The sequence below is a fragment of the Miniopterus schreibersii genome, assembly GCF_964146895.1.
Source record: "Miniopterus schreibersii genome assembly, chromosome: 11".
In the NCBI taxonomy this organism is placed as follows: Eukaryota; Metazoa; Chordata; class Mammalia; order Chiroptera; family Miniopteridae; genus Miniopterus; species Miniopterus schreibersii.
The window spans coordinates 17,083,647-17,108,230 of NC_138111.1; the positions used below are offsets into that span (position 1 = coordinate 17,083,647).

The window sequence follows — 24,584 nt, forward strand, 5'->3', positions numbered from 1 at the left end:
AAAGAAGGTCAGACAGCATCAGAGCTGGTAATAATTAGCAGAATTCTCATTCGAGGATTCTCACTCGGTCTTTGGCACCACACCCTATTTTAATGGCTGAAATGGGAGAAAGGTGGTGGCATGGTGAAAGTTAATGTGTTGAAAGCATTGCAGTTGCCAAATTAAAATACTTGCAATTTTATTTACACACAGATTAGTCAGAAAATAATCCAAACATTTTAATATGGGAATATGGAAGGAAAATAAATTACTAGTTGAGTGTAGTACTTCAAGGTGCAGTAGATTAGACCACACAGAATGGATCATTTTGAATCAGGTTTTAAGAAAACTACAGAAGGAAATCACTTACATATGTTTGTTGGCTCCTTTTACTATTTATCAAATATCTTTTAGGTACTTTGGAAAATATGATTGCTGTACAGTACTTGCCTTAAAGTAGCTTATTATGAAATAGAGCTGTAATTACTAGAAAGAAGTAAGAATGTGTCTCATGAACCAAGAATTGTGGTTAATCTAGTTCTAAGGAACTGGTATTAAATGAAAATAAAAATAATATGGAATACACGTTATACAGAATGCTATAGCTGTTCAAAAATATTTAGTTTTAGTTATGGAGGTGATGGGATTTGAACTGAGCTTGAAAGGTAGAATTTAGACCGTTAGAAATGGGGAGTATTCTTACGAAGAATGGGGAGTGCAGGCTTGTGATGGGGACTCGAGAGCTTCTATAAATGGAAAAGCAGACTAAATCTATGAACGTGGCGGGATTCGGCAAGAAAGGAAAGGAGTAGGGCCAGACTGTACTAGGACTTGAATTCCAGATTACAGAGATGGCCTTTGGTTAATTGGCCACTGCAAACCAGTAAAGATTTTTGAGAATGAAAGTGGCATGGTCAGAACCTTGGTATAGGAATCTTACTTTGGCATCTGTGGCCAGAAATAACTGAATGTGAAGTAACCCAAAAGAAGAGGTAATGGGTATGGAGGTTACAAAATCAATCAAGTCATAAAGTAGTTTTTAATTAGTGTAGCAACAGTGTTCATGGAAAACAGCAACTGATGGAACCCACCTTTCCAAACCCCCGAAGGCCTTAAAGTTTTACTGATGTGAGGTAGAAGAGGTGAGGAAAGGAAAATACCAGAGGCAACTATGGCCTGAGACTTTACTCATAACTCGTTGTTCTTTATAATAAGACCCAAAGGGAAACAAATTTGTCAACAAACCCCAAACTGTACTCAGAATCTTCCTTACTGACTACTAAGGTCAAGTGTTTATTAGGTCCAAGGTGCACCATTTTGTTCGATCCTTAGGACGGGCTGATATTCAGCAGATATGCATCAGTACAGTTGTAAATGTTGTTACAATATTGAGATGCTTATGTACTGGTTGGTGAAGAGCTGCTACCATGAACCCCTTGAATGCCCCTTTCCTGACTTGACCCCTTTCCTAGGTTCATTGGCCTATCCCACAGTCCAGCACCTGTAGAGGTCACATTTGGCAGATAGGTGGGCTTGTAGAACTCTGCTTGATGCCACAGCTATGTCTGTTCTCACTGATCAATGATCATGCCATTCTTGGTTGTAACACTTTGAATATTACATTACCCATACCATAGATGGAGTTTTCTCCCATAAGGTTCTCAAGTTCTTTATGCAAATAAACTTCTGTTGGGCCTACATATGTCTGAATCTCAGGGATAGATCCACCCTGGGTTTAATTCAAAACCCTGTTGCACTGAAATTCACAGGACTACACATTTAAATAATGACCAATTGGTAATTTTAAAAACCGTAATGCTCAGTGCTAATGAGAGTACTATATATATATATAGTACTATATAATATATATATAATTATATATATATATATAAAAAATCACTGATGATGAGAATATAAAATAATTTGACAATAGGCTAATGAGTTTGAAAAGCTAACATTTTGCCTAAAATTTTTTTAATGGATGAAAGATATAAGGGAACAATATGTTTATTGAAAAATTGTTTGTAATTATAAAAAATTGGAATCACCTAAATACCAAACATTAAAAGAATAAACCAGAGGGGTTTAGCTTATAGTCAATTTTAATTTCTTTATATGATTCTGAATTATTAGCTATTTTAGAAAGAATAAATGAAGATAATTATAGCCTTTAGAGGCCTCTCCTAAAGTCCTTGCCCACAGAGCTTTAATTATAAAACTCAGGATGATCCCACATTTCTCATCTCATTTCTCATCTTAAGGTAAACACGGTAAGACATTATGAATACAGAGTTTTCAATGCAGAAGAATTTTTACTCAGCCAAGTTGTGTTTGTGTGTGAATGTGTGGGTGTGTATGGGTGTGTATATGTGTGTGTGCACTTATATTAATTCTTACCATATGACAATTAACTTTGCTGATGCATCCTCTTTTGGACATTCTCCTGAGGGTTTTGTTTTTTGTTTTTGATAGACTTGTCCTAATCTACCAGTAATCTCCTTTCTAGTCTGAGCAGGTGTTTACATTTGCAACATGGTGTCCTGCAGCTAGGGTGCCATTTGCTGCTATGGCACCACACAGTTGCTCAAATTCACAATTTTCTCCAGTAGTCTGTATTCCAGCCAAATGAGCTAAGTAATCGTAGGATGATTGGCAGGATGCTAATTCATTTCACGCAGATTCGGATGTGCAGAATCCAGGGCAGTTACAAGTCTCCTCATCTAATTCACTGATGAAAATAGAAAGCATCTTGGCTGTCTAATAAGTTCCTTGTATGTATGCCTAAGTTCTTGTCGTATGTTTGTGAAAATATTGGCTCAGCGTTGGAGAAACTGGTTCTCTTCTAGTGCAGTGGATTCCTGTGCTCAAAACGGTGCCAGAGGGGAGGGGGTGGGAGTGACTGGATAAAGAAGGTGAAGGGATCTGCTAAAGAACATATATGCATACACCATGGGCATGGACAGTGTGGTGAAGGCCAGGGCAAGGGTAAGTGGGCAAAGCCGAATGGGGGCATGGGAGACATCTACAATAGTGTCAACATTAAAAATTTTTAATAAACAACATCCTAGCACAACTATTTGTAGGATCAAATTCCTATTCAGAACAAATCCATGAGGTTGAGAAGCATAATATTGTAATAATAAAGAGCCTTTCTCTGGGGTCCCAGATACTTGCTCGGTGCCCTATTAGATATACCAGGAACTAGGGCTTTTGAGTTGCACAACTCCTGGGTGCCATTGTCATCCATGTGAATGAGCACCCTTGGAGCTGTGTAGGGCACAGCCTGCAGTCAGCTGATGGGGCTGGTCCTTTGTGCAAGGAACAAAGGCTCTTAATATTTATAGAGATTTTTAAAAATGAGTCTTAGATTATGAATAGGAAAGAAATTTATGAAATGTAAGTTATTGTATAATGTAATTAATATTAACTAAAATAGTCATCTAGGGAATTGATATTTAGTGGGTAGGATAAATTAGAGAAAATGAAGTCTTCTATATATTTTACAAATTCCAAGCTGATTGATGTTTTAATTTACTTCAGTCAAAAAATTGGGTTATCAGCTGAAGAAAAATCTAATGTTAGCTTCAAGAATCACACTTCCAGTAATAGTAGCTGGTAACCGCCAAGATGTTTCTGAAAAGAGAAATTGCTTATTTTAACAACAACAAAAACAGCAATTAAGAAATAATATTTGGTTCATTTCCAGGAAGGAAACATTTCATATTAAAAAGAAAAAAAACATACCCTAGCAGTTTACCATCACTTGTGAAACTTGTTCAAACCACAGTCTGTTTCGTCTTTTCACTTTTGCCTGGCTTTAGATGAGGAATTTTCCCCCTTGGGCATTGGAGAGGTTGATTACACCTCTCCCACTAGAATTGTGCAATGCCTTTAAATAGTTCTAAAATCTGTTTTCCATTATCATTATGAATTTCACAATATATTTCCAAATGTGCTTTTGTATATTTTTATCCAAAACACTGTTTTCCAGTCTCGTAAACTTTTGATTACTCAAAAGGTTTTGGAGAATAATAGTGTAAGACTATTTCCTTTTCATGAAGTATTATTTTTAAATAAATTATAAAATCTGTACACATAATCTGACGGCTAATATGGAAGGTATTTTTAACTTTTTAGTATTATTCTATTTATAGAATCATCAAATGTTAGCATTGGAAATGCCATAGACATCACTGATTGTAACTTCTGTATTTTGTAGGAAAAGAAAACAAAGTCACTTGCCAGTGACCCATAGCTTGTTAGTGGAAGAGCCAAGATTGCAACTCAGTTGTGTTGACTCCAAGCCCAGTGGTCTTTCACTTCATCCTGTTAGTTTCTCTGACTTTAGGCCTCCCTCCAGCTAAACCCACCCTCCACCTTCCAACAGAGCTTGCTTTCCCTTCCCTTCCCCTTTGGCTGGCTGACTGCTGGCCGGGCAGTGGGCTGGGCAATGGCTGGGTCGGGTGGCTGAAAAGTGAACTTACAGGAGCACGCTGGTCACTGACAGAGACAAGGGCTTATGTTACGTACCGTGTGATGTGTGCCACTGTGATGTGCGCCAGAGCAGAGGTAAGGACAGCGTACCTGGGGGACAGACACGATGACTGATGGGTCTGACACTGTTCCGTCATCTTGGGCCATGCTGTGCTGTTTCCCATGCTTCCTGCCATTTTTCTTTCCTGTGCTTTTCTACCTCCCCCCCCCCCCCCCCCCCCCCCCCCCCCCGCTGGTTGGGAGCTTGTGCTTTCTTTCTCTCTTCCTACTCATGTATATCTTTAAATGCAAATTTGAAGCTCTGGTTTTCTTTCAGTTTTATCATATTGATGTATATGAAGAAACGAGAACTCCGCCTTCTTCCTCTTCTCACCCCCCCCAGTTTCTCTCATATTTTAAACCTTTCTTCTTTATATTATACAAAGGTTATTATTTTCTTCCTTAGATCATCCGCCCTTCTTTATAACAAGGGGCTTTATTTGATACCATTTTCACAGTTATGTTAGCAAGAGATTTAGCCATAGACTGTAGGTTCCACTGGTTACTTAATCTCAAGCAATTTGTTAAATGCCATTTCCCCCCACCCGAGCTCTTTATTTTCAATCAGTAAAATACAGCTTTGTTTCCAGAAGCCACGCACATCCACGAATGTCCCTCATATTTACCAATAGCTTGCTCAGATGGAACTTGGGTTTTATAATATTTTCCCCATGTAGCTGTATATTTTTCTACCCCTTTCCCTGGCATTTGTTTTTGTACAGGAGAAGTGAAAAATCAGTTTAATTTTTAAGTATCTTGTTTTCTTACCTAGATGCTTGTAACCCTTTCCTTTATCCTGGGTGTGAATCACTTTTTATTAATTTTGCCTACAACTTGAGATTTGTTATTTTTAATTTTTTTTTTTTATTTTTTGCTCTAAAGCTTCAAGTAAGGAATATATGCTTGCATGAATATCACAGCTATTACTTCTCCTGGGCCTACTCAGTTCTGTTGTTCTGGAGCTTTATGGCTTGTTTTTACTGTGTCCAATGACAATTTTAATTTTGCTGTTACAATTTATATTTTCTCTTCCATCTGTGTGTTTACCTTAATCATTTTCTTCTACAGCTGCTGACTTCTGTTTTAAGGAGACCATGTAGTCTTGCATCTTTTTGAGGATCTGTACAAATATTTACTGAACTTTTCTAGAAAGAAATATTCAGTAATATGATAATCCAATAATTCAATATTTAATAATATACTTTGAAGCAATGTTCCCTTTTTTCTGCTGAAGTATTTTTCACATATCATTATAATTATTTTTAAAATGTTCCTCTTATTCTTAAATAGTCACATATCTAATTCTAGAATTTTCTACTGTACATCATGCAAAAGTGTTATCTTCTGTTTTTGAATATAATCAAGAACTTTAGAAGCATGGTATTTTTCTAATAATTACATTATGTTATGAACTTTGTCTCTCAGTAATAATCATTTATATTTTTAGCATATTATGGTGGTGAAGACAAGGACTTTGGCATCTGAGAGACCTCAGTTGAGACATAGCACATGCAGTAGTAAAGAACATGGCCTCTGGATCCAAATAATCTGGATTCAGATCCCAGATCTACCACTTAGTGTGTAACTTCAGCAGTGATTTAACCTCTTCCTTAGTTTTCTCATCTATAAAATAAGGTTAATAATATTAGTTACTTCATAGGTTCTTAAGGAGATTAGAAAGATAATATTTTTTTAAATATGCAGAACAGTTTTTGGGACATAGTAAATGCTGCATAAATATTTGCTTTAAATTTTAACTCCAACCTTCCAATTTTTTGTTAACCTTAAAAAAAAAAAAAAAAAAGTCTTTAAAAAAATAAATAAGCCATAGCTTATCTACCCAGAAATAGGCCTTAAACAAATGACAACAGGAAGAGGGAGTATGCTACCATTTAAAGATATTTGACTTGCTAATTAAGAACAAGATAAATGTAATTTTGAATTTTTGTCATAAAAATTCACCAATAAATCAATGTTATGGTCTAAAAAAAATTCTAGCTCTGTCGCTTACTAATTGAGTAACTTTAGTCAACTCATCACATCTCTTTAAGCCTCCATTTTCTCATCTTTAAAATGGACATAATACAATTAAATTAATGCATTCAGTAATAACATAATCATTAATAATTATTAATATTACTTGCTAAAACTGTATTGAGAGTTTACATATGATGTCATCACATATTTGATTGCTATTTTTTTAATAATCAAATGCATACTTGACTGTGTTACATTTAATTGACCTAACTGAGTACTGCAAGTCCCTTTATTCCACAATTTCTCGATTATTGAATTCTTAATTTTGAGTTATTTTAGATGTGTAACTCCAGAGAGAGTTAGTTACAAATCCAAAGCCTCAATGTCAGTGCAAAGGGAAGCAAGGTCAATTAAGTCCTGCTTTTAATCTTTTTTTTTTTTTTTTTTATCTCGAGCCTTGGAAAAGCAGAATCTTAATTCTTTTTTCTTCAAAGGGCCTTTTCCCCATCAGTTGAATTATTTTCCTCAAGCCTTTCACTTGCGCCTATCCTTTATCACGTGCTTTGAACAGAAAGTATGAGCTGTTTTTGCGTATCTACAATTATTTTTCTCTTGTGGGGTGCAGTGAGGGAGGTGAAGATACACAGGTTGGGGGCGAGGGGAGATGGAATGTGGATATACCATACTTATGAAGGTATTTCTCTGCATTTAGTATCATTCATTTCTTTTAGTCCATTTATATGCATTGCTATTTTGAGTTTTCCCACAAAAAAGCCCAGATATATCATGGTGTATTTTGTTGTAATTGTAACTAATTGTAGGGCAGAAGAGGCGACTTCATAACCTGCAAATAACAAATTCCATCATTCTTTTAAAAAACTTGGATTCCTTTCCTTGCTTGAATTACGATTTTTACTGCGAAAAGCTGTTGTTTGGATCCCCCCGTCCCAATTAGTCTCAAAAATGTTAACTATCAATTAATGCACCACATAAAACAACTTCCCCGGCCTGCTCACAGCGTGTCCGTCGGGGACATACAAACCAGAAGGCGCCCCGGGAGGAGTCAGCACTTGCCTTCCGTGTCCTGATGAAAATCACACCTCTCCACCTGGAAGCACGTCCCCTGAGGACTGTGTCTGCAAGGAGGGCTACCGGGCATCCGGCCAGACCTGCGAGGGTAAGTCCACCCCCACTGGCAAACAGGAAACGTAAAAGTGGGTCTCGCCCTGGCTGGTGCGGCTCAGTTGGTTGGAGCATCGTCCCAGGCACTGGAAGGTCACCGGTTCGATTCCTGGTCAGGGCACATGCCTCAGTTCCCATCGGGGTGTGCATAAGGGAGACAACCAATCCATGTTTCTCTCTCACATCAGTGTTTCTCTTTCTCTCCCTCCCTCTCTCTCTAAAAATAAAAATAAATAAATAATCTCTTTGAGGGATATGGTGCTGGTGTTTTCATTCAGTTCATTTAAAATGATCTTTAGTATTTCTTTCTCTAACCATATTTGTGGTGGGAAGTCTGGCTCTTATCAAGCAGCATTTCTTATCACTGAATACATCCATATCTTGCTCCAGAGAAAGGGGATCTGAGCCAGGAGTAATATAACTATGAAACCAGAAAGATTTACCACTTGGAAAAGATCTAAAATGAATCTGAGAGAAAAAAGCGACAAATTTAACAAAAAATTCGAGTAACAAAAGAATGAGTTTGGGCCCTGGTGATAGTTAAATCCATTCAGAGAAAGTTTTTATAAGTAAAGTGTCTCAGTGTTACTTATATCAAAAACGAAAAACATTTAATTAGCCTCTAACATGTACAAGAGGCTATGGCTCTTGGGATTTGTGGCAGACCCTCCTTTGCTGGCCTTATTTTTTATTTCATGCCACCTTAAGTAAAAAGGAAAATAGCTAATGACATAGGAGGTCAAGAACTAGAAAATCTTGTATCCACATGTACATCAAAATAAAAAATGTTTAAAGCATAAAAATAATACTTGGGTTGTTTTTCAAGTTTAAGTGGAAGTAAATATCTAACAAAAGTGAGATGTAAGGGTTCTTCCAAGTACAGTAGGTGCTTAGAAATTCAAATGCAAGTGGGAATGCTGTGAGTAAGTCAGCCGTATGTATAAACTGTCCTCTTAAACCAAAAAAGTGCGTGTGGTGGGGGGGATGCTTCATAGACAAAGGCTAACTTTGCTTTTTCGTTTTATTTCTGTAAATGTTAGTTGTCCACTGCCCTTCCCTGAAACCGCCAGAAAATGGTTACTTTATCCAGAACACTTGCCACAACCACTTCAATGCAGCCTGTGGGGTCCGGTGTCACCCTGGATTTGACCTCGTGGGAAGTAGCATCCTCTTGTGTCAACCCAATGGTTTGTGGTCCGGTTCAGAGAGCTCCTGCAAAGGTATGCAGACTGCCAGTTCACATTGTTTATTGATTGTCTTGCTTGATTTCCTTTGACTTAAACTCTAATGGACCAGTTAGTTTTTTGTTTCTTTTGATTTCATAGCCCACAGACCACAGAAAGAGAAAAGATTATAGGAAATTTGAAGTCAGAACTGCTAAGTTCAATTGGCCACACCATTGTGAAGTATGCCCTTTATATTTCTTTCATGAGCAAGCAAAGGAAGGGCCTGCCTGGGAAGAAAATGGACAGGTTACCCCAGACCTCAGATTTTATGTGGCCGAGACTGGGTGCCATGGGAAGTTTGGGGATGGTCAGAGTAGGCTTTGATGGCTACTGGGATTGCAGGCCTTAGGAAACCACACCAGGAGCCTGCAGTAGGAGCACTTAGCTAACTTACCCACCTCTAGCCTTCACTTGGAGTAGCAGCATGCTAGAGGAAGTGGGAATTTGCTGAAGTGAGATCTCCAAGAGCATAGTCAGACCCATAGAGAAGAGGACAGTACCTCGGGTAGAACCTAAGGATCCCACATCAAATACAGAGAAACAACAAACAGAATGGTACCTCAGTTCACCTCCACTCCTGCCATCTCCACGATCGACTTTCCTACTTCTTAGAGCTGCCGCCTAGGTGACTCCCTAAGGTTTCACAATAGGGTTGGAAGACAAGGCTATCAAAGAAAAGGTGAGAGGAGAGCAAGGCAAAGGACCTGAGAATCCCTGCCCTTGAAGCTTCTAAATACAGTCTTCACCCCACCTGGGGCTGCCAGATGAAATAAAGGACACCCCGTTAAGTAGGAATTTTAGATAAACAACAAATAACTTTCTAGTATAAATTCAATACCAAATTTGGGACCTATTTATACTAAAAGTTATTTGTTGATTGTTGTGAAATTTAAATTTAACTGGATATCCTAATTTGTTTGTGGCGTTTTTTTGTTGATTTGCCTAATCTGGCAACCTACACCCACCGTATACCCTGGGCACCCTTTGGCAATACACTCTGCTGAGGATTTGCCTGCTCCCAGACCCCACGTTGCCCAGCTCACTGGGTTAGGGTAAGGGATTCTGCCTTCCAGTCTTCTCTTGGCTACAGCACCCCAAAGGGAAGCCCACCTACTCACCACTGCAAGGTCATAAGAGAACCCCAGGAGACCTCCACTGTTTATATTTATCAGCTACCAATATGAGCCCATCTATAAATGTGAATTTGCTTTAATCACGTCCCAGGCCAGATTCTCATTTATATCTACAAAAAGACGAGGAAAAATGAAGAGCCCGGCTGGTGTGGCTCAGCAGTTGAGCATCGACCTAGGATCCAGGCGATCGGGGTTCGATTCCCGGTCAGGGCACATGCCCAAGTTGGGGGCTCGGGCCCCAGTCAGGGGCATGCAGGAGGCAGCCGATCAATGACTCTTTCATCATTGATGTTTCTGTCTCTCTCTCTCCCTCTCTCTGAAATCAATAAAGATATATTTTTTAAAAAAAGAATCAGCAAATTGAACAAAGGAGACATAAAGGGGGAAAAAATGGAAACACTGAGATTCAAAGGCAATTACATTACTAAAATAAGACCAGGATTCCAAGAAATAGGAGTAATCTGAGAGCAAATAGTTTTTAGGGGGAAAAAAAAAAAGATTGCTGGCACAATGAATGGACATAGTTAAGGGCTAAATTAATAAGAAATTCAACTTATGAAATTCTGAAAATAGAGCAGAATTTCAAAGATTAAAATAAATATATGAAAGGCTAAAGAGACATAGAAATCGTCACAGGAAATAGACTCTTCTTATGTAAGGGATCCAGAAAGAGAATGGAGTGGAGGAGAAACCCTAACAGAAGATCATGTAATATATCACTAATCTGAAATCTTGGAAATATACACAACTAAAATCTTTGATGTTCAATTTAAAATCACTTGCTATGTGCCAGAAAAATTCATTAAAAACAGATCCATGTCTGGAAATAATGTTAGTGAAATTTCTGAATGCCCTGGAAAAACAGAAACTTTTGCCTGTTTTAAAATTAGAAATAAATAATATTACCTACAAAGGAAAGAGAATCAGACTAGCCTGGAGCCCATTACTAGCCATGTTAGAAGACAAAGGTATGTTTCCAGGACTCTGAATGAAAAGCATTAGACCCTAGATTTCTAAACTCAGACAAGCTGCTCTTTATGTGGGAAGGCAAAAGGAAACATTTTCAGTCACGTGATCTCCAATGGTTAAAAAGTCACATGCCATTATTGAAACAGTTCATCAAAGAACACCTCTTAGAAATATTCCTAGTCAATACTATTGTAATTACTACGTATGGTACCAGGTGGGTACTGAGAATATCGGGGGATCACTTTGTAAAGTAGTATGTGATTGTCTAACCACTATGCTATACACCTGAAACTAATACAAAATAATATTGAATGCAAACTAATTGAATATAAGAAAAGAAAAAGAAACTTAAATTTAAAAGAAGTATTCCTGTGAAGTCAACAGTTAAAATCTCTATCTCTCCTTCCAAAGCCTCATGATAGAGGGTGGAAAACATTGCATTTTAACTTCCCACTTACTGGCCTTCCAAAGAGAGTGAGAAAAGCTGGTAGGTCGCCCCTTAGGATGAGGCCTGGCCCCGCCTCTTTACTCCCCCACAATCCGCACCCCTAGCCCAGCATCGCAGAAGGCATGCCACGGCCTCAGGAAGCCATCCCTCTGTTCTGACAGCCTTGGCTGCCCATCGCCCTGCCTTTGCTCTTGGTCCCTATATGTAAACCCTCCCAGTTGCCAGCCTCCTCAGCTTGGAGGGATGACATTTAACCTCTGCCTTGCATCCACAGACCTGTCCTCCGCTCCTTGTAGTCCCTGTGCCCTGTGTGTCAGGGTCAGGCAGGGAAGCACGGAAAACACACTGTGCATGTTAGGGCATAAGGAACTGATTTAGGAATCCGACCTCTCACAGTTTTGGAAGGAGCTGAGAAATGGAAATTCCAGGAGAGAAGTTGGGGTATCAGAGAAGTTAACCGCCAACTCAGTATGACAGTCCAAGCCCCCCAGGTGCTGAAATGGAACCACAAGGGAGAAACGTGTCACGGAATCTAAGGAAAACTTCACCTCTGTGTAGCCATGCCGTGATGCTCTACGGCCAAGAACCCAGCAGCGAGCTCGGGGCCACCTCTGGTTAACAGGGTCAGCAGTCAGGGTGTGGGATGGAGCCGAGCAGAGACAAACTGCGACCCAATGGACATGTCTGCATTTGTCCATCATTAAGTCTAGATACAATGGCCACTCTTCCTCCCACCTTCCAAATCTAGCGGAAGTTCTATTGACCAACCCTAACCTGGTCCACATAAGGGGATTCTGAACAAGGTGTTTCCCAGCTGAGCCAACTCGCTCCAGTACAGACCATCACACTTACTTTATTACTTACTTAAATTGTGTATCACCTCTGCTAGACTGTGAGTTCACTGTGAGCACAGAATGTATCTTTTCCCCTTCAGTTCTTGCTTATACCTCTGGTAAATGATTGAAACGTGAATTGAACAAATACACATGTTGATAGTATATTGATTAATAGGTACATCGATGGTCTGCTTGGTTCACTTTCCATTATGTACTTTAAAAAAACAGGCCTGTTCTCTTTCATGTTGAGTTGATATCCTATTATTAAATAAACTAACTTTAATCAAAGGGGAAGGGATGCTACAGGACCATGGATCTTCCTATGATCCCTTCAGTTTCACCCCTAAAAGCTACTACCTAACTTACCAGTTTTCAAAGATGTCCTGAATGAAGGTACTTTCACATTCGGACTCTTCCTCCGGCTCAACATTAATGGATTTAGTTACTTGAGGTATGGTTCTATGAAACACATACCATATTTCATCAATTCTAAAACACTTTTCCCCCATATTTGAATATCTCTAAAACTGAGATGCATCTTAACATTAGTGGCATTAAATTTTTTATAGATATTATTATTTGTGACACAAAATTATAGTGTGCCTTACAATTGAGGCCTCTGGAATTAAATGAAAAGTGGCCATTGTGTAGGGATTCACTCCTGTTTCAGGTTGGGTAGTATGGAGAGAATAATACTTTGCAGATCTAATTAAATTCTAATTATAAGGACAGGGGATAATTTTAGGTGATTTTTTCCCTGAAAAGCTTTCTAAAATTGAGGCTGAAATGAAACACTGGCGTAAAATATAAAGCCTTTTACAAATTTAATGTTGCATCATTAATGTTTTATAGCATTAGGTACTAACTTATAGGCTTGATTTCATACCTCCTGCACACACTTCATAACCATCCCAGGGATTGAAAAACAAGGGGTTATGGCTTAACCTTTAATCTAATTCTTGAATTTCTCTAAGGAGTAACAATCCTAAACATATATTTAATGCACACGGTATTTGTGCTCTGCTGACTAACCTCATTTGAATGGGCTCCTTCACAATAGCGTATATCGAACAGTGACTTCAGTTGAATATATGCTGAATATTTTGCCCCAGCTTCTTTTCCTATTATTCTAAAATTAAGCTTTCATCAGAAATAAATATGTGCTTGATAGTTATTTAAATGGCAAATGCATAAAAGTAGAAGAAAGGGAAATATATCTTACCCAGAGTCCCAATAAAATTCTTGAGTCCTAATGATTTTGTTCAAAACTGTTTAGAGATTGCTGTGTTGCCTTCAGGGTTGCTGTAGTGCCATCCGTGAGCAAACCAAACTTTGTTCTTTTGTAGGGATTGTTTTTGGGTTTTGTACAATGCATGGTACTTGTAGGATTATATCTGCAAGCTATTAAAGCGATTGTATGTGCCCATCCTTTGGCACATTCAAAGAAAGGGAAAGCAGAATTCAAAAGGGAAGTTTAGGATATAAGGGGATTTGTCGGAGACTGGTCATGTATGTATTGCAGAGGACAGATGCAAGAGTTTGGGAGTTAGATTTGAATCGGAGCTGCATGGGGATGGCCCTGGTAGGTGAGGGATGACTTTGGAGCTTTGGGCTTCCTAAGACAGTCATGAACAGGAATATAGGGCATTATGGGATTTTGGTGGGCTGGGTGGTGAGGGTATCTTGCCAGGAGAACTCAGAGCACAGAATCATTTGGGAAACTACAGAAGCAGGAGCAGCTTGAGTGTCCTCATGTAGCTTCTCTGATGTAGGGTTGGGGCTAGAAAGTTAGAAGCAGCAACACTGTGAAGATGCAGGTTCCTCTGGACACACCATGGCACTTCCACGCCTGGCGGTGTTGAGGCTGACTGACGTGAAGGGACATTTCCAGCATCCAGGGCTTAGAAAATGCCCTTCTGGCTGCTCTCTCATGCTGATTGCAAAGCTGATAGAGAAAGGAACTGTGTCACCAGTTGTACTTGCTCATTTCTCAGACCAGGGTAATGTGATCCTAGGTCACGTGCTCTAGCCTTGAGCAGGGTTGGAGCACACACAAATCCCATGAGCTGAAGGAGGTGAGAGATCTTTTCCTAGGAAATCAACAAAGGAAAACAATAGATGCTGGGAAGAGGGAATTAGGAATTGTGTATGGCTACTGGTATCAAAGAGCCAACTAACAATGTCTAAAGCCAATGAAGAGCTTTTCTCTCATCTAAAAGAAGAACATAAGTAGATAATCCAAAGCTGATGTGATCATGCCACTGTCATCAGAGACACAAGCAGCATTTATTTATTTATTTACTTATTTATTTATTTTGGCTCTACCGTTGTAGTGCATGACACTTATTCTGTAGTATCCTATACTTATACTATAATATGCTGGGGTCCTACCTCGTGTTTGTATTTCAGGACAAAGAAGGAGAAGGGGAGGGAAAAGCAAAAAAGTACTCTGTCGATTGAGATGGTTCCCCCTAAAAAGCTTGTCCAGAAGTCCCACACAATTTCATTTTATAGCTCATTGGCCGCCGTTCCTAGTGATAGAGGTGGGGACTTGTCTTCTAGCTGTGTTCTATTATTATGCTGAATAAAACTAGGAAGAATGGTTTTTGGGTGGGCAAGTAGCATTCTTTGCCAGAGCAGCAAAAAACAAACAAAACCATGGTAATGCTTAAGTCAAGGTCAGCAACGTGCACTAGGATTTACAGTGAGGGTGAGGGAATAAAAGAGTGAAAAAGCTAAAAGGACCAAAGTTGTGACCAGAGAGTAGGACACTGGAATTTAAGATTGCAGAGGTTGGGCTGCTTTGCAGAGGCCAGGATCATTCAAAGGCCCAGGACATGCCCATGAGATCTGAGAATGAGGTTGCTCATGATCCTGGAACCTCTGCCCCTTTCCTTTTGTTGGAATGTAGCCTGGAAAATCACAGCAAAGGCCTTTGTCGAGCACCCCCAGTCTACAGGCATCATTGTCCATTTGGGGCCAGGCTCTTTAGAGACAGTTTAAACTTCCCACCTGTGGGTAGATGGCTGAACACAGTGCGATTGCTTGGGCGATGCATTTGGTAAAACATGGCCTTTTCGTTGTCTAGCACCAAGTCAGAAAATAACGGCATGTTAGTTGCTGTTTGCCATTTTAGGAAAAGGGCCTTTCCTTGCTTGCAATGTGTCAGCGTTATTAAACTTATAATCAGTATTTTTGTCCATATTCAGTAAAATGTGACCTAATGGTTTTCATCTTATACAGTAAGAACATGCCCTCGTCTTCGCCAGCCCAGACATGGCCGCCTGAGCTGCTCCTCGGGGGAGATGTCCTACAGGACAACGTGTCTGGTCGCCTGCGATGAGGGGTACAGACTAGAAGGAAGTGCTAGGCTTACCTGTCAAGCAAGCGCCCAGTGGGATGGCCTGGAACCGCGCTGTGTGGGTAAGTTTCTGGAAGGCCCGGCACCTTTGGTGATTCATTTCTCTTACTCTCTGACTTCCCCTGTTTTCCATGATGACCTAGAACTAAAAATTGACTCAAAATGATTATAAATACGAAACCATATATACACATGCACAGAGATACAGACATAAGTAAATATGTTGTCTCCTTCCCCTCCACTGGTAAAAAGACTTCTACATCAGAATCCAGTTTTCCAAGTCACTGAAGTTTACAGCTTTAAACGGTAATCCTTTTTTAAAATATAGGGCCAATTTTGGTGGATTTTTAAAAAAAAGAAAATGCTGTATAATTCCCTCACTCTGTTAAACACAATTTACTTTTACCGTGATGAAAAGACAGAATATGAACCAGTGAATGTTAACACAGACCATAAAATTCTATTTCATCATATACCCTGCACTGAGGATGCATGATGTCCTTCACTAAGAGTTGTGACATCTCGCTACTGAAGTTGGGTCCAGAATGAATGAATTCAGTAGCTTTTTTGGTTTTCTGCTTCTTGAACTCTGTAGGTGTAAATAACAACGGTAATAATGATGATAATGAGATGTTGATAAGTAGTATTTAATGCAACCTTACTATGTGTCAGCTACAGTATATCTAGGAGCATTAGCAGGTGTGTAATGAAATATACAACTTCCAAAAATGGGAGGAGGAGAACCACTTGTATGGAATAAATTAGTTTACTGTTAGACACAGATTCAGTTCATTAATAGTGACATACCTACTATTAAGAGTACTGACAGACATCAGCCTGACAAGCACCATCAGTACTTTCTCGGGTAAACAGAATGTGTGGCACTCACTGGCAGTTTGTGAGAACACAAATAACAGTCTCTCATTTCCCTACAATAGAGCGCCAGTGCGCCACCTTTCAGAAGCCCAAAGGTGTCATCGTAGACCCCCCCAACTGCGGCAGGCAGCCAGCCAAACCCGGGACAATTTGTCAGTTTAGTTGCCACCAAGGATTCATTTTAGCTGGAGTCAGGGAAGTGCGATGTACCACCTCTGGAAAGTGGAGCGCCAGAGCTCAGACAGCTGTTTGTAAAGGTAGGTCTTCTACGTCGGTCAGACTAAAAACCAGATTCCTATATAATGACACGTTGGTGCACTGTGGGGCTGTCCTTCCTTGCGATTTTTGCTGCAAACCCGTGATAAACGGATTTGCAAAACCCGATTACAACATGCCAGGCAATGACAGAAGACATACGCAAATGAGGATAATGTCGGAACTGGAAATCAGGGAGGCTCCCTTAGGGTAGTTTCTGGCCAGGGGCCAGGGGGGTTAAGTGCGTTTTGGAAGCTGTGTCCCATTATTCACAGGAGAGCCTGGCCGTCCTTGCAGCAGGAGCTGATTCCCTGAGAGGGGTACTGCGGACAAGAGGCCTTAGCATTTAAAAGATGAATACAGCTAAGAGGAGGGCGAACACATGGAGCAGATGTTGTTGAAAACAATAGTAGCGATCTGAAGAACCAAACAGAGTGTCCCTTCAGAGTAGAGAACTAATAAACGAAGAACTTGAATATCCCAATTTGTGAAACCAAACGGATGGAAGCTGAGAGATGCCAATGACCGATCGAGGAGCCCCAATATCCATTTAATAGAGTTCCAGAGAGAGGGAAAAGTGGGCGGACGAGAATTTTCCTGCCAGTAAAAGAACGTTGCCTTGAGCTGCACAGAAAGGCTCGAACCTTTAGATCAAAAATAGCCCCCGAGTATTGGGCAGGCATCTATCTTCTCACTACTGGTGAAGTTTCTGAGGTCCAAAGTTAACGACAAAATAGGAAATAAGTTTCCAGGGAGAAAAGAGAAAGTGCACAAAAGAAACAAGAATGAGATGCACAGTTCACCTCTCTTTTACAGCTCTAAATGCCAGAAGGAAATGTAGCCACGTCCAAAGAATAGGAAGAGAAATTGGCTGTAAACCTCAAATTCCAAATCCTGTCAAGCTGTTATTCAAGTGTGAATGACAAAGCTATTACTTTTTTCAAATTTTCAGGGGCAGTATGCTAATGCATCTTTCGGGGGGGAATTGTCAAGTGGAAACCCCTCGGAGAAAATGAAAATATAAATTGAATAAATTGCAAAGAAACAAGGAGACGAATTAATTCAGATATATGTGCTCCACCACATGTTACAGAAGACCTAAGAACATAATTTCAAATGACGGGATTTATTATATAATAAGAATTTAGCTCTACAGTAAATAATGTGGATATGTGTAATGTTAACACTTCTAATTCAGTGTTTGCAGTGGAAAGTTTCATGCTGCAAAAAATATCATTGACTTTTAATTTGTTGTTTGTTTTGACAGTACCTTTTTGCACTACTAATATATTCTGCTTAACAGCCCTTGTTTTAAAGTATAGTCCCTGCCAGTCAACATTCATTTTTCTCTGCTTACTTCTTTATTTCATTCAAAAAACACTTATCAAAGTCCTATTACATAGATATATATATAGTACAATGGGACAAGAGATACCCTGGCATTCAAAGACCTTAAATTCTTTTGGGGAAACAATTTAATTTCGAAATGGCATGTTGAGTCTTACAGTTCCGAAGGACAGAGAGTTGTGGGAATTTGTGGAGTGAGCACCTAAAATGGACCAGGGGGTCCGAGAGAGCTTTCTGAGGAGCTTGTGTCCAAGCTGAGAATTAAAGGACGACTAGTAGTTATCTAGGGAAAGGGGGAAGAGGGCATTGATTCAGGCAAATGAAAGAAGACAGGCAAAGGTTCAAGAAAGACCACGGAGCTTTCATGGGACGGAAAGTGTTCAATGCAGAGAGCAAGTTCCCGCCAGCAGGGGTCTGTGAGGCGAGGCTGAGGTCAGCAGGTATCAGTCCACGAAGGTCCGAGGGAGCCACGCTGAGACCAGTATTCCTGAAGGCAGTCGTGCATTCCCAATCAATCAGGAATTGAGATGGAAAAGATGAGTCACAGAGTATTAATATATTTTTATCTCATTCTTAAATGATGCAGAATTATTTATCAACATATTAATTGATTTGTGTATTTTCTGAGTCAGATGTGGAGGCCCCCCAAATCAACTGTCCTAAAGACATAGAGGCTAATACTCAAGAGCACCAAGACTCTGCTAATATCACCTGGCAAATCCCAGCAGCTAAAGACAACTCGGGGGAAAAGGTAGGGCTTATACAGACATATGCATGCTTTTCGAATGGATTCTACATATGCTGTGAATACGTGGGATAATGAACATTTATTAATACTCTAATGATAGCATTCTCTATATATACTCTCCTGATCCATGGTAATGTCTCATTTGATAGAAGAATGATCAGCTTTGAGTTCTTAATTAGAAATTTTAAAATACAATGGAAAAAATAAATGTATTTGGCTACAAAAGTATTTTTTAAAATTCCTAAATTAAAAAACAAATCACAAACTAGAGGAAAATGCTTCAAACTTTTCAAAAGTTAGAACGTTTATTACATAACATATTAATACAAATTTATTTTTATCACATCATAATTTTCTAATGGACTAAGAAGGTAAACATATAGTACAAAAGGAAAAAATACATCTGTACTATACAAACATATGAGAATTTAGTCTTAGTGTGAGATATTAAGAAACTACAAATTAAAACAATGACCGGCTGACATATTTTTGATTTACCAGAAAGCATAATATTTAATATAGATCAGGGAACTTTGGGTGGGAACTTTGACATTGACACTATCAAATATTGACAGTGGAAATGCAAATTAGTACTATGCTTTGGGAAGTAAATTTTTTAGTATCTACATTAAATGTTAATGACTTTGAGGTTAGTAATTCCATCCATGGAAATTTATTACAAGGACATAATAAAAATACCTTTAAATTGTCTCTGCAAAACTGTTCATTCCAGTGCTGTTTACAGTAGTAAAATTTTGGACCAATTTAAATGTCTCTCAATAGATTTATCTTAAATATATTTATTCTACAGAATAAATCATATATTTATCATATATTCTACAGAAAATTATGGCTACAATTAAGAGTCACCTTAAGTTCTAAAGACTATTACCTAGTCTTTAACTAGCATAAAAGGTGTTTTAAAATATTATGCTTAAAAAACAAGGAACAACATTTCAGATCATGTCAATGCTATATACTATGCAAATACAATAGTCTGGAAAGAAATACACCAAAACACTGTGCCTGATTTTTTTCCTTGTCACTATATGGGAAATATTTTGTCATTTTTTAACTTTACTAATAAGATATAAATCAAAACAGAATAAATGTACTATTGATATTAACTTTCAAAATATTGTTTATCTCCAAAAGGTGTCAGTCCACGTGCATCCAGCTTTCACCCCACCTTACCTTTTCCCAATTGGAGATGTTGCTATCACGTACACAGCAACTGACCTATCCAGCAACCAAGCCAGCTGCACTTTCCATATCAAGGTCATTGGTAAGTATTCAGATTACTTGGGTCCAGTTGTGAAAATAATCCAGTGCCCCAGGACTTCGCCCCTTTCTCTTAATGACTCCCTTCCTGCTGATTCTTCCTACTGGCAATGAAACCTGCTCAAGCCGCCCCTTTGAAACCTTCATGCTCTTTAACTATCACTATTTCCCTTTGATTTCCTCCCATATGAGCCCTGTGAAAAGTTCCCAGTGCTTCTCATCTCTTTTGGCTTAACTGCCATTTATTCTCCAAGTCACTCAAGTCTGGCTTCTGGCTTCTTGACTCATGTGAACCAGTTTCATCAGGGGCGCCAATGATCCCTAGAGTTGCTCCTACCGCACACTTTTTAATCCTTATTTTACAGAGTGCTCCCTTAGATTTTACATTATTAACCATATTCTCCTTTTCAAAACTGTCCCCTTCCCAGCTTCTCTGACACCATTCTTTCCTGTTTGTCCCCAACTTTTCTCATTTTTCCTTCTTTGTTGCTTTTCTGGGCTTCTCTTCCTCAGAACAACCCTCCAACATGAATCATCCTCAGGGGTCCAGCCTTGGTGGCTCTTCTCTCTCTTTTTATAGTGTTCCTGGTGATTTTGTTAACTGACAGCTCCAGGGTTTTCATCTCCAGATCTGATCTCTTTTTTGAAATTCAAATCAGTATATAAAACCACCTACTGTGGATGTCTCATGTGGGTGTACCACAGGCATTTCAAATTCACCCAAGCATAATACACGTCTCAACTCAGAAATGGTACAACCAACAATCTAGGCACCAGGCAAAAATCTGGAAGTCATCTTCGACCCTTCTTCCTCCATCACCAACAGCCAATACATTTTCACCGGCTGGTTTCATCTACTTAATATCTCTGCAGTTGGTCCCGGTCTCTCCACCCTCCCAACCACTGCTATAGATCAGTCCTCTGTTTTAATTTTTTGGCCTGGTTTACTGTGTCATCACCCAGTTGGTCTTTGTGCTTTCAGTCAATTCAGTAGGTATTAAAAAGCTACCAAATCAAGACTTACTACATGGAAAAGTAGGATATGTAGCCGTCTGCAGTGGTCAAGACCACAGACTCTGAACCCAGACTGCTTGAGTCCATACCCAGCTCTGCCACTTAAAGGTAGTGTGGCCAGTCACCTCTCTGTGCCTCAATTACCTTATCCAAAAAATAGAATTAATAAATATATTACCTCATAGGGCTGTTGTGAGGTTTTTAATTAGTTAAGCTGTATAAAACCCTTGAACTATTGCCTGACTCATTTAGCTCTCTATAAATACTGACATTTTGTGACATTTGTCTCTGGTATATTTTAACGTGTTTATTTTAAAACTCAGTGCATTAAATTCATTTTACTTTAAGAACTCTACATAAATTTTTGAAATAACTAATGTATATCAAACTGGCTCCTTACCCTAGGAATCAGGTTTTTGGCAAAAGTAGATAAAAAGACGCAATTAAAACTCAGTCTAATTCATTTCATAGTTCTTATTTTTTTAATTGCTTTTTTAATGTTTTAAACATGAACTTTAGCAGTCACATGAAAAATATGTTGGATTTGTGGTTCAAGGGTTTGCCAAGTTTTAACTTTTCACAATAAAGAGTCAGCAGGATGAAAGGTAGGTAAAATGTGTACTGAAGTGTCTGGCTAGACACTAGCTGAATTCAGGTTACGAAAGAGAGAGAGGGGAAGTGGGAAGGAGAGGGAGAGGAGGAGCGGGGTGGGGAGAGAAAGACAGAGTCACAGAGAAAATATTCCAAAGTCTGCATTTTCTGTTTTCCTCAGATGACAGGGTGCTCGTGTCTTACTGATAAATGAGAGGAAGCAGGAATGCTTTTGCTTAGCATTCCACAGAGTGTTGCCTCACTTGCTTTGGAATGGACTGTCTCTCTCTTTTGGAGGCAGTGCATCTGCTGGTATCTCCACTCCTTTTGACAGTATTTTACCTAGTCTGGCTGCTAGCATCTTTCCCCTGTGATTCAACTCTAAAACGTTTGGCTAAAATCAGATAAGTTTAGTAAGCCTTGGAAATATCCATTGGCAATTTCTTTGGGAAAATAATACTGCCAGATTCTTCAGTTTAACTATGAATTGACTTGATTCACCAATCTCAGAGTGCACTGACCTCCTAGGAGCATTCCTTTACTCTTTCCTTCATTCAACAATGTTTTCTGAGCATCTATTATGGGCCAAGCTCTGTGGAGACCTAACCATGTGAAAAGGAGACTCCATCTCTGGTCAGCAAAATTTACAGCCCAGGAAAGTAGTAACCCAAAGGTACAGTGCTAATGAAATGACAAGCATGAAGAAAAGAGAAAAATTGAGCATTTATTCATAAGACTTGAAATAGAAGTCTATTTATTCTCACAGGTACAGCTCATTTAATATTTTATTTTATTTTATTTTCGTTTAAAATATTACAGATGTCCCTTTTTCTCCCCAATGACCCATTCCACCCCGTCCCTTTCCCCTCCCCAGTCCCTCTACAGCTCATTTAATTTTAAGAGTATGTGTTTTCATATATTATAGATTAAAATGCCCTAGACCTGATACCTGTAACTATAATTTACTAGCTTAATGACCCCAAGCAAGTCCTTTAAATTTGCTAGTCTGAGATCCCTCACCTATAAAATTAGAAAAATCATTTGTCCAGTCTCCCTGGAAGGCATGTGATTACGGATATAAGAATGTTTCAAGTGTGTAAAATCAATAATTACATTAAAGTTACCTTCTATACACCTTCATTGTTATTCTTTACTGACGTCCTAAAAATTCTCCTGCAGCCAGTCAGAGCTCTGATACCTGGCTCCTCCGTGTCCCCTTTAACCCCTGCTTCGATGTGGATTACAATGCTCAGCAACACCAACTCACAGTTCTTTAATTTCTGCGATGCTTTCACTCTGTCTCCACTGTAGCCTAACTCCTGTGTTCAGGCCACACCCTGTTCTTGTCTTTTATCTAGAATTTATCAACCTTAGAACTTTTGGACTCCAGTGTCCCAGCCTTGGACATAAGCTCCTGGCATTTCAGCAATACCAAATCCTCACACCTTGCATGCTCTACAACGTGACCCAAATCTCTTTACCCATTGTCCCTTACATTTAGCCTATCTTGCCCCTTCCGACAGGAGGAGGATCATGAGAGTGATCTCAGTGCAATGACTAGATTGGTCAATTCCCTCCTTCTGCTTATCTGGAAAGGTTCTCATCACTTTCAGGGAGATCAGTTTAACTATTGCTGGTGGAACTAACAACTTAAATGCCTACCACATGCGTATTACCTTTCATACTCTGCTCATGGTGATTTTAGTACCTGGTATGTCTTCTTCAACAGGCAGAGGGCACTATGCAAGAATCAGCTTTTTTGATGTTGAGACGAGGGATAAAACATACCTCATCGGGAAGGGGGTCCCAGGATCAGCCTCGTGTCTAACAAGGCCAGGGTTCTTTGCCAGCACAAGTAGACATCAGTTCTCTCTTGCAAATCCCCTCATCATTTTTTAATGTCAATTGTTACTTCTTTCTCTGATTTCATGTTCTTTAGATGCAGAACCACCAAGCATAGACAGATGCAGATCCCCACCTCCAATCCAGGTCACCGAGAAGGAACATCCTGCAACCTGGGATGAGCCTCAGTTCTCAGACAACTCGGGTGAGAATATAGGCATTTTGTTCTCAGTATGGTAACACTGAATTGTATTTTATTTTAAAAAGCTTTTAAAAAACACAAAAGAGAAATGACAAGTAAATTATGTCTGTCTAAGTGGACTGAATAATTATATAAAGTAATATGTTTTAATGCTAGGGTAATTACAATGGTTGGCAAAAGTAGGTTTATAGTTGTTAGTGTGGAAAAAAAGACATGCAGGTCATGATTATAACAACAGCTTTATTAACTCAAAAGAATGTCATGATGTAACTGTAAACCTACTTTTGCTCACCCTAAATACATAATTTAACATTATTAATCTTACCCATGGGGTTTCCCTTCATTCAATATTCAATGGACATTTATTATCCTGTGCTGGGTATTGTACTTGAAGGTGGCCTAATAAATTCATTGAGTCTCTAAGCTTTCTCTGTCCTGAAGGCATAAACTAGGCATTTGATTGGTATCTCTTATGCAGGTCTATGCATTCATACTCGTTTCTTAAACATTTGACCCCCCTAAAATTATAGACGATCATAGGGAAACAGAAAAATGGGTAAGTACAATTGAAGTTTCCTTTAAGATTTCAGTAAAATCTAGTAAACAACAATAAACATGCAAATTAAATAGATTTCTTAATTAAGTTTCCCATATTCAGATAGACTGACCTATTCAAGAAAAATCATTTAGAGTCTGTTGTTTTTATGTTATAATGTAAATATTACATCTTTTATTTTCTACTAGTAGTCAAATCAACATAAATTGAATGCGCAGCTGGTTTGTA

At 39.0% G+C, this 24,584-nt stretch overlaps 1 protein-coding gene across 1 annotated transcript in view; it reads left to right on the forward strand.

The window, feature by feature from the left end:
* Window positions 1-24,584, forward strand: part of SVEP1 (sushi, von Willebrand factor type A, EGF and pentraxin domain containing 1) — a 128,282-nt gene that overhangs the window by 38,697 nt on the left and 65,001 nt on the right. Inside the window, exons 4-10 of the mRNA XM_081152103.1 lie at window positions 7,508-7,666; window positions 8,712-8,891; window positions 15,527-15,706; window positions 16,583-16,777; window positions 18,755-18,873; window positions 20,026-20,155; window positions 23,696-23,803. Coding sequence (XP_081008229.1) covers window positions 7,508-7,666; window positions 8,712-8,891; window positions 15,527-15,706; window positions 16,583-16,777; window positions 18,755-18,873; window positions 20,026-20,155; window positions 23,696-23,803 — 1,071 coding nt within the window. The remainder of the gene's footprint in view (window positions 1-7,507; window positions 7,667-8,711; window positions 8,892-15,526; window positions 15,707-16,582; window positions 16,778-18,754; window positions 18,874-20,025; window positions 20,156-23,695; window positions 23,804-24,584) is intronic.